Source organism: Anomalospiza imberbis, chromosome 16 (assembly GCF_031753505.1).
Source record: "Anomalospiza imberbis isolate Cuckoo-Finch-1a 21T00152 chromosome 16, ASM3175350v1, whole genome shotgun sequence".
In the NCBI taxonomy this organism is placed as follows: Eukaryota; Metazoa; Chordata; class Aves; order Passeriformes; family Viduidae; genus Anomalospiza; species Anomalospiza imberbis.
In genome coordinates, this window is record NC_089696.1 from 2455419 (window position 1) to 2471524 (window position 16106).

At 58.4% G+C, this 16106-nt stretch overlaps 2 protein-coding genes across 5 annotated transcripts in view; one reads left to right on the forward strand and one right to left on the reverse strand.

Moving 5' to 3' along the window:
* The window catches only part of CLUAP1 (clusterin associated protein 1), a 57404-nt gene extending 54551 nt beyond the window's left edge, over window positions 1-2853 (forward strand). The window contains exons 11-13 of one of the 2 annotated variants that reach the window (XM_068206518.1): window positions 257-312; window positions 2008-2049; window positions 2349-2853. In XM_068206518.1, the coding sequence (XP_068062619.1) occupies window positions 257-312; window positions 2008-2049; window positions 2349-2504 (254 nt within the window). In that variant the 3' untranslated portion in view covers window positions 2505-2853. The remainder of the gene's footprint in view (window positions 1-256; window positions 313-2007; window positions 2050-2348) is intronic. The other variant, XM_068206519.1, reaches the window with a different exon arrangement.
* Window positions 2854-3703: 850 nt separating this feature from the next.
* On the reverse strand, window positions 3704-15150 carry NLRC3 (NLR family CARD domain containing 3). Of its 3 annotated transcripts, XM_068206546.1 has the most exons (18): window positions 14994-15150; window positions 11939-13326; window positions 11583-11683; window positions 10947-11033; window positions 10186-10269; window positions 9855-9938; window positions 9281-9364; window positions 9090-9173; window positions 8573-8656; window positions 7784-7867; window positions 7268-7351; window positions 7084-7167; window positions 6751-6834; window positions 6026-6109; window positions 5834-5917; window positions 5539-5622; window positions 5270-5353; window positions 3705-4806 (listed from the first exon to the last, which is right to left on the reverse strand). In XM_068206546.1, the coding sequence occupies exons 1-18, from the start codon at window positions 14998-15000 to the stop codon at window positions 4716-4718; spliced, it is 2766 nt and encodes a 921-aa protein (XP_068062647.1). In that variant the 5' UTR covers window positions 15001-15150; the 3' UTR covers window positions 3705-4715. The 3 variants fall into 3 exon arrangements, with proteins under 3 accessions (XP_068062646.1, XP_068062647.1, XP_068062645.1); XM_068206545.1 differs by having other exon boundaries at window positions 3704-4799; window positions 11583-13326; XM_068206544.1 differs by having other exon boundaries at window positions 3706-4806; window positions 11583-13326; window positions 14994-15149.
* Between the last annotated feature and the right edge of the window lie 956 nt (window positions 15151-16106).

A 16106-nucleotide genomic window follows, 5' to 3' on the forward strand; every position in this document is an offset into this window, starting at 1 on the left:
GCTCCTGTGACCACCAGCCAGGTTTGATGGGGATTCTCTTTGCTCCTGTGACCACCAGTCAGGTTTGATGGGGGTTCTCTTTGCTCCTGTGACCACCAGCCAGGTTTGATGGGGATTCTCTTTGCTCCTGTGACCATGAGTCAGGTTTGATGGGGATTCTCTTTGCTCCTGTGACCACCAGACAGGTTTGATGGGGGTTCTCTTTGCTCCTGTGACCATGAGTCAGGTTTGATGGGGGTTCTCTTTCCTCCTGCAGGAAGAGTTGGCACACGGATCATGGGATCAATGCAAGGTGGAGACACGGAGGAAGATGTGAGTAACCATCTCATGTGTCTGCAGAGCTTCTCTGACAGGGCTTTAAATGCCAGCCCTCTCCTCAGCTGGAGAGACACCTTTTTACCTGCTGAATCCTCACACCCCAGGCCTGCTTTTCCCCTCCTTTCCAATGGCTGACACCTTTCCTCAGCACAGACGTGTATTTCCTTATCTTTCCTTTGTTCTTGGAGTCTGTGTGCCCCACGTGCTTTCACCCCACCCTGCAGTGCAGAACTAGTGGCACACAGGCTGCAGGAGCCTCTTGTGAGCTGTGGGGCAGATTTCTGGGAAGAGGGACCAGTGTAGTGCAGCTGGAGTTAAATGCATGGACCTAAATCCCCTTCTTTGCCCTAAAAAGGCACTCCTTGGAGCCCTGTCCATGGTCTGTACTGGCAGCATCAGTCCTCTGGAGGATGGGGCAGGGATGAGGGCAGGACTGTGAGCTGTGCCCTTGGGATTCCTGCTGCCCCAGAGTTCCTGGCCTTGCTCTTGGTTGTGGTTTTCATGTGAGTGGGCAGTGTAAAAGGCACACACAGGTTTGCACAGGAGGCACTTGCTCTGTGTCTGTGCCCAGCCTTTGGCATCCATGGGCAGCCTTTCTGTGCCTCTGGGCACACCTGAGTGGCCACATCTGCACCAGGAAGCTGAAGCCAGCTGCTGGGATGTGGTTGGCATTTGCAGTTAGCTCTCCCCAGCATCCCAAAAAGCGGCTGCCATCCCAGGAGCAGTGGGGCTGTTCTCTCCAGGTGGTGCTGGAACACTGTTTTGGAGAGGGCTAGGACTAGTACCGCTGTGGGTTTGTGTTTGAGCCTGTGCTGCTGTAAATTCCCAGTGTGGGTGGAACCTTTCTGTCTCAATCCAGCAGACAACGCTCAAGGAGGGGAGTTCAGACATTTCTGGGAATCCAGAATGGTTTGAGGTGGAAGGGACCTTAAAACCCATCTTGTTCCACCCATTCTAGACCAGGTTGCTCCAAGCCCCATCCAACCTGACTTAAAACAATTCAGGGATGGGGCAGCCACAGCTTTTGGGGCACCCTCACCTTGTGTCTTGGAGAAGAACTTCCAGTCCATGCTCTGCTCATTGCTCCTGCCAGAATGGGTGTGGTGAAGGCTGTTGTTACCTCCTGGACACCCAGACCCATTTCTGGGAAGGGCAGAGTGCTGTGCTGTGGGTGAAGATGTTGACACTTTAGTCCCAGTGCTGCCTGATTGTCCTTGGCCATGTTACTGACAGATTTGGAAGGTCACCCTCTGTGATTTCTGTTCCCTTTGGACTTCCCTGCTGGCAGCTCTGTCCCTGCTGGCACAGCTCCAGCACATCCAGGGATGGAAAGCCAAAGCCTTCAGCCTGACTTCCCTCAGCTGCAGCCACTGCAGTTGTCTCATGGCTCTGCCCTCTGACTGCAGCTTCTCAGAGCTCAGGGATCTTTGCAGGCCTCTGTCCCAGCTCAGGGAGTGAAACCAGTGAGGCTGCTTTGAGAGCCCCTCCAAGAATTCATGGAGTTAGGAAGAGCCAGCGGCGTGTGCCCAGCCTCTGTCACCTGCTGGTGTGGCACAGGATACCTGAGCTGTGCCTGCCTTTGCTGCCTTCTCCCCTGCTCCCAGCCTGGGTACTTTCTGTTCTCTTTTATGTTCTTGTACTTTTTTTTCCTGCTCTGCCTCTCGTGTTCCTCCACTCTGGCTCTCCAAGGGGACCCCAGCCCCGGTGCAGCCGGGCCGGCGCAAGGCTCAGGTGGGTTCCTCTGCAGGGGTTCCTCTCCTGGGCTTCATTCTCTTCCTCTTCCCCTCCATTCTGTGGGCTCACAGTAGCTGTCACCTGAATGTTAAACACCCTGACAAGCTTTTAATAGCCCAGAGCCAGCAGAAGTCAGGGAATTTGTGTTCACCAGCCCCGTGGGGTGGGGAGGGAGGTTTGCAGTCCATTGGGAGTGCAGGGGAAGGCAGCGCTGCCATCCCTCACTTTGGGCTGGCAAGGAGGCCTGGCCATGGCACAGCTGAGCTGGTCATGGACTCCTGTTCCCTGTCCTGCAGGACGACTCAGGGGATAGTGAGATTGACCTGGATGAAGATGAAGATGAGGAGGAGGAGGATGATCTGGAAGATGACAGCATGGAAATTTCCCCAAGCAAATCCAGTCTCCGAGTCAGGAAGCCAGAGCCACTGGAGCAAAGTGATAATGACTTCTGACCCTCCAGTAGCAGGAGACCTCTTGAAGCACAAAGCTTCGAGAGGCCAGGAGCTAATACCCTGCTGTCTGAAAAGTGTGTGTCAGTGTGAATTCAGGAGTTGGTAAATAATGTTCATTAAACCCGAAAATTAAACTTGGATTGCCAGGTTTGTGAATCTCAAAGCATGAGCAGTTTATCCATAATGAGAATCGCAGTAATGTGCACTTATTTCCATAATTGCACTAAACTGGCTCTTGTGCACTGCAGTGCCAGAAGCCTCACTCCAGTGAGCATTGTGTGCCCGATTTCCCTGCATTTTATTATGTCCAAATAGATTTCTTTGGCTTAATAAAACTGGATGAAAAGCTGCTCTGGGAATGCATCTCAATTGGTTTTAAATCTGGCTTAAAACTATTTATCCTAAACATATCCTTTACTTAATCAAGGGCTTGTCTGCACAAAGAGCAGCACCAGGTAGGCCTAAAGGGGCTCTGGGAGAGCTGGAGAGGGACTGGGAACAAGGGACGGAGGGACAGGACACAGGGAATGGTTCCCACTGCCAGAGGGCAGGGATGGATGGGATATTGGGAAGGAATTGTTCCCAGGGAGGGTGGGCAGGCCCTGGCACAGAGTGCCCAGAGCAGCTGTGGCTGCCCCTGGATCCCTGGCAGTGCCCAAGGCCAGGCTGGACAGGGCTTGGAGGAATAGTGGAAGGTGTCCCTGGACATGGCAGGGATGCAAATGGGTGGGCTTTGAGAATCTTTCCAACCCAAACCATTCTGTGATGATCTGACCCCTGAGACCGGGCCCAGTCTCCCATTCTGGGCTGCAGTTTGAGGCACGGTTTCTATTTCCTGTACTGTAGGCCCAGATGGAAAAGTGACTCCACACCCGCTGTGCACAGAGGCAGAGCCTCTCTGTCCAGGCAGCAGTGCCACCTAGCCTCCAGCACACGGGTGAGTTCCGACAAGCAGGCATTTGGCAAAGCCACTGCTGGTGTTGCAGCTGCTCGTGCCAGGCAGCAGCAGCAGCAGCAGCACCTGTGCCAGTGAACTGAGCTTTCAGCCCAGGGCAGTGCAGCGCAGCCCATCCCAAATGTCCTGCAGTGCAAGAGCAAGGCTGCACGAGGCATCTTCTCATCCAGGAACTAATTTATTCCCAAGCATTTACATCTCCAGAGCTCAGCCCAGTGTTTCTGGGATCAGCCCCCAGGTCCCTGCAGCAGCCACTGGCTGCCCTGAGTGTGGCAGCGTGTCCTGGCTGGGGACAGTGGCTTCAGGGGGCTCCAAGGGTTCTCAGTTTGGCTGCTGGGTCACCTGCAAAGCTGGCACCTCTGGAGAGCCACTGGGTCTCTGTCACACACACAGAGGCACCACCTTAGCTCTCCTAGGCACAAGGTGACCTGCTGGGGACAGACCCTGCAGCTGTGACATCGGGAAGATGTATCCCAAGGTCACAGAACACCAGTGACAGCAGCAAGAGATCCAAGAGCTCCAGCCTGAAGCTGAGAGGCAGAAGTTTGAGCTGAGACAGTTCTGGTGTAGCACCAAGATGTACTGGAAACATCCCACCCTTGGGCAGTGCAGTTCCTCTTACATTCCCCTTTTACTCCTCCTTTTTCCTGAGGACTCCTTATTTCCCAAGGTCTTTCTAGATGGTTCCTCTCCTATGCCTTGGGTTAGCTCTCTCTTTGATAGAGAACACTCCAGGTGTGTCTGGCCAGCACCAACCGGTCACTGAGGGCACAGCACCAGCCAGGACCTGCTGGAAGTGCCCAGGTCCACAGCATCACTCCCATCTGAACAAGGCAGCAGCAAATCTCTCGTGTCCATCTGTGATTTCAAGGGGAGCCTGCTGGACTGGGCTGTTTTTAGCCAGGAGTGACAAAGCACAGGAGGAGTTGCTGCCACCAGCAGGTAAATCCCCCACAAAAACAAGGTCTGGCATGTGGCATCTGCCCTTCCTCGCTCCTTTTTGCATTTCCCCCATTCCCTGAAGCTCCCCCAGGGCCTGGATGAACATAGACATGGGCACACACATCCCTCGGCTTTCAGCGTGAGTCTTGACCCTCCTGCACTCCTGATTCGACACCCTCGGTCCTCCTGGGCCATGCCAGGAGCTCAGGAGCTTTCCTTGCCCCAATTCTCGTCCCTGAGATGGGCACCAAGGATCTCCCTGCAGTCACCCAGGCCAGGGGGACCCCAGGTCCCTTCGCTGCAGCCAGGGCCCCTCACACGTCCACGACGCAGTCGGGCGAGTTGGTCCGGATGGCGTCCGAGATCATCTTGGCTCCCGACTGCCCGATGCGGTTCCCCTGCAGGCTGGGAGGGACAGAGGGCTCAGGCTGGGGCACGAGGCAGAGCAGGGTCCTTGGTGGGGACAGGAGATGCTGCCCAGCTTTGCACCAGCAGCCGGCAGCACCTGTGCCCGCCCCACTCTGTGCAGGACGCTGCTCAAGGGCACTCTGGTTTGAGAGCCCTGAGGCAGCCAAGTGAGGAGCTGGAGACAGCCCTGGACAGCTGGAGGGGCTGAGCCATTTCTCCCCTGGTTTTGGAGAGTGTTTGTCTTTTGAGGTGGTTCTTTGGCCCAGAGGTATCCCTGGAGGGGAGCTGAGGGGTCTGGAGCTGTGTGGGGGTGGTGGCTGCCATGCTGGGAGGAGCATGGGATGCCCCTGCCCTGTGGGGCAGCCAGGAATGGGCAGGGCTGGCAGTGGGGAAGGTCCCTGGATGATTCCCATGGTCTCCCCCATCCCTGCCTTTCCCACCCACTGCAGCAGCCACTTACTTGACATAGGTGAGGCCGTGGTTGCCCTTGAGGGCCGTGGCGATGCAGATGGCTCCGTCCATGCCCAGGGAGTTTTCCTGCAGGCTGCGGGAGGCAGGAGGGTCAGACAGCACCAGCACATGTGGCCACCAGGAGGGAATGCATGCACTGGGCATTGGGAAGAGCCACCTGCTCAGGGTTTGCCCTTCTGAGAACCACTGGCTTGGCCATCCCACTGCCATTCCTAAGGGGATGTCTGGACAGGCTGTTCCTGGGGGTGGGACACTCACTTGAGCCAGCGCAGGCTGCGGTTGACCTTCAGTGCGTTGGCCACGGCCTTGGCCCCCGCCGGGCCCAGAGAGTTTCCCCGCAGGCTGCAAACAAAGGAGCAGTGAGGCAGGACAGCCCGGGGTGGCCCCAAACGGGAGGAGGGGGAGAAGTGACTGCACCCAGCGAGCCCAGGGACAGGTCTGAGAGATCACCACGCCAGGGCAGGAGCGGTGCCGAGCCAAGGGCCAGGCTCTCAGACACCCCAGGGATCAGTGGCACAGCCGTGGGCACTTGGTGGCCCCACGGAGCACTTACTCCAGGATCTGCAGGCTCTTGTTGACCATCAAGGCTTCTGCCAGGGCTTGGGCACCAGCTGCGCCAATTGAAGCCACTTGCAGGCTGCAAGGGAACGGGGACCCTTCAGCACTAGTCCTGAGGTGGCCATGGTGTGTTAATTAGGATAATTAGGCTGTGACAGCAGGGCCCTGCTGCAGCCTGGATACGCACTGGAGATCTGCCAGGGTGGTGTTGACCTTCAGTGCAGCGGAGAGGGCGGCCATTCCCTCGTCTCCGATGGCGTTCTCCTGCAGGCTGTGACAGAAGGGCTGTGTGTGCCCATGGCCTGGCAACCAGGGGCAGGGACAGGGCCAGCACAGGGCCCAGCATTCCCAAATGGCTTGGGAGAGCTCCTGGGCCACAAGGCATTTAGAGCATCCCCAGCCAGGGACATGTAATGGGGACACAGATTTCCAGTGCCTAAAGGGACTCCAGGAGAGCTGGAGAGGGACTAGGGACAAGGGTTTGCAGAGATTCATTCCAAGATGTGGCTGAATGAATATTGTCCCAAAGGGAGGAAGATAAAGATGGAGGGAAGTTCCTCACAGCTGGAGGAGGGACCAAAGCTGCTTTCAGCATCTCAGAACACTTTTGGAAACAACCAGGTGCAAAGACAAGGGCTTGCAGCAGAAGAGGGAATGGCTTCCCACTGCCAGAGGGCAGGCATGGATGGGACACTGGGAAGAATGAGGTGGGCAGGCCCTGGCACAGGGTGCCCAGAGAAGCTGTGACTGCCCCTGGATTCCTGGAAGTGTCCAAGGCCAGGCTGGACACTGGGGCTTGGAGCAGCCTGGGACAGTGGAAGTTGTCCCTGCCCATGGCAGGGGTGGCACTGGATGAGCTTTAAGGGCCCTACCAGTGGGGCCCAGCACCCATCCACCCGTGTCCCCACTTACTCGAGGCTGGCCAGGCTGCTGTTGGACTGTAGTGCTTGTGCCAGGGCCGTGGCTGCTTTGGCCTGGATGAAGTTCCACTGCAAGCTGCAAACAGGAGAAAATGAGAGGTGAAGCCTTGGGCTGTGAGCGTGCCCTGATCCATCCAGCCATCCACACCCATCCAGGGATGTGCAAGAGCCCGTGGGTCCATCCAGCATGTCACAGCACACCTCCCTTGGAGGGTGGCCATGGGGGGCCATGTCACAGCCTGGAGGGGCTGAGGGCCAGGAGCAGTGTCCCTGCCCATGTCCCTGCAAGGGGCCTCACACCCAGGCAGGCCCAGGGGACACTCACTGCAGGGACGTGAGGGCCCGGTTCTCTCTGATGGCCAAGGCGATGGCCTTGCCCCCGTCATCGTACAGCAGGTTGGCCGCCAAGCTGAAGGGACAGAGGACTCAGGTCACACAGAAAAGTTGAAAACAGCTCCAGGGACAGCATGGGGTGGTCTGAGTGCCCTCCTGGGGCCCATGGGACTTACTCCAGCTTCCTGAGGGTGCTGTTGCTCCGCAGGGCACGGGCGATGGCAGGGCCCCCCTCCTTGCTGATGGAGTTCTCCCGGAGGCTGGGGAAACACACGGGGCTGGGGAGCGGCAGCCAAGGCAGGGCTGGATCAGCTGCTCCCCAGGGCCCCCTTTGCCTCCTGCTCTGGGGCTGAGGCCACCAGCTGAGTAGAGCAGTTTGTCTGAGACCACCCCCATCAGCTCCTGCAGCTCCATTCCCTGTGTTTGCTCTGGGCACTAGTGGCCCATCAGGGCTTTTTGCCAGCCTCCCATCCCTGCTGCCATCCTGTCATTCCAAGATGTGGCTGAATGAATACTGTCCCAAAGGGAGAAAGATAAAGACAGAAGTTCCTCACAGCTGGAGGAGGGACCAAAGCTGCTTTCAGCATCTCAGAGCACTTGTGGAAACAACCAGGCACAAGCCCAGGCTGCTGAAGAGCTCCCAGGTCCCAGCAGCAGCTTTTGGCCAGGGTGGCCGCAGGACTGTCACTCACTTGAGGCTGAGGAGTCCCTTGTTGGAGCAGAGAGCTGCTGTCAGCGCCGCGACCCCTGCGCTGCTGATGGAGTTGCTCTGGAGACTGAGACAAACAGGGAAGGTGTGAGGATGGGCCAGTCTTGGCATCACAGCTGGGCTGCAGGGTCATGTCTGGGGTGGGGGAGCCAAGGCAGAAGGACCAGCCCTGGGAGCATCCAGGGCGGGATCAGCCATTCCTGCTGACCACAGCTGCACAGCCCCAGCAAGCAGAGGGGACAGGGTTTGCCAGCACTTTGGGACACCCTTGTCCCCACCGGTCACCGTGGCTGCTGGCTCAGCTGGGCACGTGGCTCCCATGGGTTGGGATTCTTGTCACAGGGACACAAGCAGGGCATAGCCACTCATCAGCAGGAGCCATCAGCCCTCCTCTCCAGGGGCTGTTCCCATGGGGCGTGAAGGTGGCACCATTCCAGCCTGACTCTGCCAGGCCCCAGCCCATTACCTCCCTCCTTAGCCAATTCCCATCACTTTTGAGAGAGAAAACGCCCAAAGCTACTGATTTCCTCCAAGCCAGAATAAAAAGTCATCACTGGGTTTTAGGATTAATTCTGTCAGTGCCCCTCGGTGCAGGCAGGGCCAGCCTGGCTGCTGCTGGAGCTGCCACATCGTGTTCCAGCCTGAACACCCAGGGAATGTGGAGTGGGACAGACATGGGGAGGGGCTGAGGGCTTGAGGGGTGGCAGATTTTGCTGGAAGGAGGAGGCTGAGCTCTGTTGTTGAGGAGTCCAAGCACGGAGGGGGAACTTACTCAAGGCTTTGCAGGCTGTGGTTCACCCTCAGAGCTTCGGCCAAGGCAATGGAGCCATTGTCTCCCACCGAGTTGCTTGAGAGTCTGAGACAGAAGAGGAAGCTTGGAACTGCCAGCAAGGGATTCACCTGCCCCAGGCCCTTCCTGCTGCAGCAACGAGCACGAACTCGCTGCCACCTCATTTCCCACCTACGTACACCTCTGTCTCGTGGCTGGTTTGAGCTGGAATAGCTTTTAATGTTTCCTCAGGGCCTGGAGCTCCCCTGCTTCCCTCTGCCAGAGGGGAGACAGCTTCTCCTTTCTTTATGTGGCTCCCTGCATCCCTGGAGGCACAGAGAGCATCTCCACAGGGCTGCTCCAAAGGCCCTGCTCTCTCTATCCACACCAACCCCGCTGGGCAGAGCCAGCAGCGTCCCTCCTGCCTGTCACATGGGCTGCCCCTTTCCTGCCACTCCTGCCCACAGATCCCAGGAGATGTGGCTGGCACTGCCATCCCTCCACCTCATGCCGTGCTCACATCAGCTCCCTCAGGCTGCAGTTCTGCTTCAGCGCCTCCGCGATTTTCTGAGCGCCCTGGGCTCCGATGGCGTTTTTCTGCAGGCTGCAAAAGTCAGGAAGGCACCTGTGAATGGCAGGTGCCATGTCCCCATCGGTGGCACCCACCCTGCTGGGTGGCTGGAGGGGGGACACCATGTCCGGGTCACTCACTGCAGGGTCACCAGCCTGTGGTTGGTCAGCAGGGCCTCGGCCAGGAAGGTGGCCCCGTCCTCCTTGATGGAGTTGTGCTGGAGGCTGTGGGACACAGGAGCGAAGCCACGCGTGGATGCTCCCACAGCAGGGCCAGGGGCTGTGCAGGGCTGCAGGGCAGTGGCCACCTGCCTTGGGGTTTACTTGCCCTTGTCCCTGCCTTGAGAAAGGGGTCTGGCACCCAAGCATCCCTGACCAGGAGTCCCCTTCCCTCCTCTCCCATGGGACATTCCTTCTTCCATCAAACAACACCCTGGGAGCTCCCATGCACAGAAAGGACCTCGACCTGGACCGCAACCCCAGCCCCTCCCTTCGCTCCCCAAGAGGCAGGAGAATCCCAGCTTTGTGGCCCAGGGCTGCCCCAGTCCCTGGGTCTGTGCCAGCTGCACTCGTGTTCACTGCCCAGCACAACTGACCAGGGTATGCCCAGGCTGACCCATGGGCTGGCCCCTGGAGCTTGGGAAAACCCCAGTGGGACAGAAGAGGGACAGAAAGGGGACTGCCCGGGGGATCTGCTCCAGAGGTTGAGACTTACTTCAGGGAGAGCAGGATTTGGTTTTTTTTCAGGGCGTCAGCCAGGGCTTTGGCTCCGGTGGGGCCGATGGAGTTGCTCCGCAGGCTGGGGCGGGACAGGCAGAAAAGCCAAGGTTAGCAAAGCCAGACTGGCACAGGCCCAGTTTAAGCCAGATGCCTCCACATGGCACTGCTGAGGTGGGACGTCAGGCCAGCAGCTCGTGGTGGTGGCTTTAGGGGCTGGAGACCCTCCCCAGCTCAGTGAGGCCAGGTGGGATCCAGCCCCGCCGTGGGCTCAGGTTCCCAGAGGGAATGTCGGCACCACGGGAGCTGGCCAAGGGGGGGACACTTACTCCAGCACCATCAGGCTCCTGTTCACCAGCAGCGACCTGGCCAGAGCTTTGGCTCCTTTGTTGCTGATGTGATTTTCTGCCAAGCTGCCCAGAAAAATGAAAATTGGGTGTTTTTCCAGAGGAGAAAGAGACTGGCACAGACCCTGGCATGTCCCAGGACGCAGCTGGGATGGGTGAGCAGAGAAGAGCCATGGGGAGCATTTGGTTCATGGTACAACCAAAGTGATGATGCTCTCCTGGTGTGGACACCAGGCAGGGACTGCAAGGACACCCTTTCTGGACATAAAATTCATTTGTGTCCTATAAAGGAGCTCAGATGGCAGCATGGGGAACTCTGTGCAACCTTGAGGAAGAGGAAGACGTGGGGAAAGTGGGAACCCATCTGTCTGGGATGAGGCACCTCCCTGCATGGGGGTCAGGAGCCTGTCCCCTCCATGCAGCAGGTGTCCATGCATTGCCTCAAGTGTCCAGCAATCTGCTGTGACCTTGGGAAGTGGTTGGTTAGGATAACCCATGGGTTTATTGCCTTTTTTTTAGGAACAGTGAGGAGGCAGCAGTTCCAGGAAGACTGGGAAAGTCAACTTTGGGGTAAGGTCACTGTGCCTGGGTGCAGGGGATCGTGCGGGGCTGCCCTTGTCATTAGACACTCTGGGGAAACAGTGGGAGAGACATTCCTGGGGGACCCCCACCCTGGTTTTGCGCTGCCCCCAGCTCCACGTTGCATCCCCAGGACATCCCATCTGCCCTGGGCCAGGTCCTACCTGAGCCTCTGGATCTGGCAGTCCTTCCCACTCAGCACACTGCCCAGCAGCTCCATCACATCATCCTTAAACTGGTTATTGTCCAGCCTGCAGGAGACACAAGGAAGGAGCAAGAGCAAGGGTTTGGAGAACAAAGGATGATCCTCCCCTGCCATCTGCCTGTCCCAAATGGAGAAGCTCAAGGACAGAAGCAGAGCTGACCCAGAGCCACCCCCAGGGCGGCTCTCTGCAGGTGGACAAGGTTTGGTGGACCCATTGTGAGTCCCACTGGGATGATGAGTCACAGGGGAGAGAGAACTCATTGCAGCCTCCCGTACTTTGAACAGGGAACAGGTTTAAACTAAAAGAGGAGAGATTTAGATTAGAATTTACAATTAAATTCTTCCCCGTGAGAGTGGGGAGGCCCTGGCACAGGGTGCCCAGAGCAGCTGTGGCTGCCCCTGGATCCCTGGAAGTGTCCAAGGCCAGGCTAGACAGGGCCTGGAGCACCCTGGGATAGTGGAAGGTGTCCCTGGATATGGCAGGGGGTGGAACTGGATGGGCTTTAAGTTCCCTTCCAGCCCAAACCAATCTGTGATTCCACAGTCACAGCCTGGCATCTCTCCTCACTCCTGGTGCAATCCCACCAGGACTCACCTGAGGCTGTGGCAGAAGAGGAGCTGGGAGAGCAGGCTCTTACAGACATTGTAGGTGAGGCAGTTGGAGAGGTTTGTCTCCTCCAGGCAGACGTCAGAGACCTGCAGGAGATAAGCCAGGGCAGAGCAGTTCATGGGGGTGAGCATCCCGGCCAAGCTCCCGCTCCTCATGGCCTCCTCCACGGCCTTGGCGGTGTCCGTGTGCTGCATCTCGTGCAGGCAGCGCATGGCGTTGACGGCGCGTGAGGAGACGGCGTGCTCGGCGTTCAGGCAGCCCTGCAGGACGCCGATGGCCTGGCTCCTGAACCCGCCGTGCTCGTCCTTCGCCAGCAGCCACCCCGACAGCAGCTTGTTCACCTGCGGGGACAGGAGCCCCGAGAGGAAGCGGATGAAGACGTCCAGCTGCCTGTCCTCGGCCTGCAGCGCCCTCTGAACGGCGCTCCTGAAGTGGTTGAGGAAGCCCAGCTTGGGCCAGGACATGCCGCTCTCCGTGAAGAGGTCGAAGATGGCCCGCTTGGCCGCCGTGTAGTAATAAAGAGCTGCCAGGAACTCCTGCATGGTTAAGTGGGAGAAGTAGTAGGCTGTGGAGGCCTGCATGTCCTCCTTGAGCAGGAGGCGGGTGGAGAGGCAGCTGTGCAGCAGGGAGAGGTCGATGCCGTAGGCCTTCATGTCCTGCTCGTAGAACACGTGTTTCCTCCGGAGCAGCCCGTAGAAGGCCAGCCTGCCCAGGCTGCCCACCAGCTTCTTGCTGGTGTTCACAGCCTGCTCAATCCTGAGGGTTTCTCTCGGCTTTTCCAGCCAGTCACCACTCAGAGCCATTTTAAAATAATAGGAGTAGATTTCTGACAGGGTCCTGGGGACCACAGTTGCTTCTTGGGATTGATCGCTGCTATGTTTTAGGAAATAAGCGATCGAGGAGCCAGAAATCCAGCAAAAACCAGGAATGGTGCACAGGACTTGGAGCGACCTGTTAGCCCTGATGTGCTGCAGGACTTGGCTGGACAGGTCTCTGTTGCCCGGGAACATCTGCTCCAAGAAGTCCTTCATCTCTGCAGCCCCAAACCCTCGGATTTCCGTCATGCGGTCCACCAGCCCGCTGGGAATCTGCCTGGCCGCCGCCGGCCGTGACGTGACCCACACAGAGGCCTCCTGCAGCAGGTTTCCCCTTATAATGTTGGTGATCAGGTTGTCCACTTGGATCTCCTTTTTGGGATCAGTGCAAACCACTGCGTTGGAAAAATCCAAGGGGGTCTTGAACTCATCCAGGCCGTCGAGGATGAGCAGGGTCCGGGCGGCTCCGGCCGAGATGCAGCCGGGCTCGGTGGTGTGGGGGAAGGCCGAGCAGATGAGGCGCTCAGCAGAGAGCTTCTCGTAGGTGTTGAGCTCCCGGAAGGTGAGGGGCAGCACAGACATGATGTCCCTGTTGATCTCCCCCTTTGCCCAGCTGCAGACAAACAGCTTCACCAGAGTGCTCTTGCCAATCCCGGCCACGCCGATGGTGACAGAGATCCGAGGGGGGATACTGACTTTGGAGAGAGGCAGGAACAGCTTCTCCAGGGGGATGCTCTTGGAGACGCTTGGCAGGCCTTTGGTGGTCTCAACCTGCAGGATGTCGTGCTCCTTCTGCTGGATGTCGGTCAGGCCTTCCACCAGCAGCAGGTTGGTGAGGCGCTGCAGGGCTCCTGTCTCCAGGCCATTCCCACAGGAGCTCTGGAGGCTCTCCACGTGCTTCTGCACCATGGGTTCTGCACAGAGAAATGAAACAGGGGTGAGGAGGAAGAGGAGGAACCACAAAGGCAAATGACCGAAGCTGCTTCACTTTTCTGCCATTCCCATGCAGAGGGAAACCTGATGGAGCCCCTACATCCTGGTGGGAAGGGATGGCAGGGCTCAGAGGGCACCAATAGGCCTAAAGGGCCCTGATCAGCCTCACAGTCAGTCCAGGAGCCCATTTAAGCTCAGCCCTGAGCCTTCAGCCTCAGCTAAAGCTATGTTGTAGGAGCTGATGTTTGTGCATTGCGCTGCCCTTGCCTGGTGGCCACTGGACTGTGTCTGAACCTGGTTACCCTTGCTGGGCCTGATCCTGACCTCTCGACTGACTTCCCAACTTGACTTCATCCCTGCCTCATTGCCATGGACTCTCTGATGAACTGGACTCTTGGCTGAACCTGGTGGCCACCTCTGGACCTGTCCTGCTCACCTGGCTTAGGTTTCACAGTGAAATTAAACCCCCCAGTAAAGGCTGGACAAGCAGGGGATGATGGTGTGAGAGATTCGGAGCAGACACCAGCCGAGGTTGGAGCCTTCCAGCCAGGAGGGAAACCAGGGAAAGCTCTCCTGGCAAGAGGGCTGCAGAGAGAGCCCGAAGCTGGGGCAGCCACCAGCGCGTGGGGTCAGGGTCAGCCGTCCTTTTCCTGTTCCCAGCCTGGCGCTGGGACTGGCTGGTGTCATCTGGACATTGAGGACATTAAAAACTCCTCAGCTGCCCAGAGAGGTGTGCAGAGGGCAGTGAGGGGCCTGCAGGAAGGTCCCTCACACCTGGCAGAGAGCCCTTGTCACCCCTGGCTGTGCCCTTCCCCAGCAGAGTCCCTGGGATGGCACCATCACTTGCACAGGTGCCCCCAGCAGAGCTGCCAGCACCCCCAGCTCTGTGCACACCTCAGGGTGCTCCAGCAAGCACCAGGCCACGAGTGCAGCCGCCCTGGCCGGGCTGCCTACCATGGACAGCGATGTGGAGCTGCGAGCTGGAGGTCTCCATGAAGCTCTGCAGGGACCGGGAGTTGTGGCTGCCCTTGCCAGCCAGGACATCCACCACAGCCCTCACCTGCTCGGGCAGGGGGCTCGCTGCCTGCACCTGGGCAGCCTCCTCGGCCGTCAGGCGCTCCAGCCTGCGCAGGTGGGAGATGGTGTCCTCCAGGAACTGCGGGGAGACGGCCCTCGCCAGCTGCCTGTGGCACCGGTTGACCCAGGCCCCTGTGGGACAGGACAGAGGGACAGGTGGGTCAGCCCTGGGAATGTGGGTGACAGGAAAGGCAGCAGTGCAGAATTGCCCCTGACTCTGAAGGGAGCAGGGGTGAGCTAGAGCCCTCCAGAGTGCCCTGCCTAAGCCCTCCTTGCCATCCCAAAGCCCTGGCAGGAGGCTTTGTTAGGAGCTGCTAGGTCAGGGCAGCAGCTACTGAAACTGGAGCCAAAGAGACTGAAGAACACCGTCATGAAATGATGTTTTCTCCTGGGATCCAAACCCATGCAGGGAAAAAAAGTCTGAGCAAGATCATTTCTCTCCAGAGCCAGCCCTTCCCCCGGTGCCAGTGCAGCACTGCCTTGGATCTGCTCGCACCTTGGTGCCCCACCTCATCCCATTTCTGACCCCAGAACGCCCCCAAGGTGACAGATCTGCCCAGCCACCACTCACCTTCCATCAGAAGCCTCCCGTGACATGGGTGGTCCCTGGGCGAGGAGCGCTGTGGTGGCAGCAGAGTCCCATGGGCCACCCCGTGTCCCCCTGGCCAGCTCACAGCCCCACCCGGGGCTCTTCAGCCCCTGTCCATGTCCCTGGTGGAAGAAGAGGAGAAGCATCAGGAGCAGTGTGGGAGGGAGCCCACTCTGAGCTGTTGTGCTGGCTGTGCTTGAGCCAGGGGTTCATTCAGCGGCTTTTGGCTGAGACAGAGTCCCCTGCACTGGCAGGGGCACAGCTGGGCCCTCCAGCTTGTCCCAGACCTCAAGTGCCACACACTTGGTGCCTTCACCAGCACCACTTACAGCACGACCTTCCTCAAGCACAGCAGTGCATGAATTGCCCTGACAGTGCCCCTGTGCCCTCTGTGGGTCACCTGGGGAGCACCCGAGTGTCACCACTGTCACCAGGGCTGGGAACTGCTTGTACATTCTCTGTCTTGTGAAGGAAGTTGTGGGGCAGCAGGCAGAGTGATGAAGGGCCTGCTTTGGTTTCAAACCCACCTTGGCCCCATCCAGAGCCTCTGTCAGGGCTTGCTGAGCAGGGCCAGCACCACATCCTGTTGCAGAGCTCTGAGGATGCTCTGAATCATCACCCAGAGAAGGAGCATCTACCTGCTTCCTCCCCCTCAGCTGCTGCCAAACCACGCTGAGGCTTTGCTGTTTATTTTTAAGTGTATCTGCTCAGAGTCCTGCTGCTCTTCAAGCAGGGGCGGAGAGGGAAATATCTCCGTGCCTGAGAGTGCTCCCAGCTCCACCTGTGTTAGAGGCACTGCGTTGTGGCCTCTCCACCAGCCCCAAAGTCGTCTCCAGGCACTGGCCATGTGCAGGTGGGAACTCCTGAGCCCCAGGGGATGTCTGATCACAGGAGCAATGCACAGTGTCTCAAGGCCTGTGTCCTGGCATCTTTCCTCCCCTCCACGTGCCCCACAGGATGTTCTGGATCCATGTGAACATGGTCAGAGACTCTGCAATGGGTCCCTGCCCACAGACAGCCCTGCCTTTGTCAAGCCCACCCCTGAGGGGACATGGGCACTGTGGGGGCTTTGATGCAGCCTCACCAACAGGTACA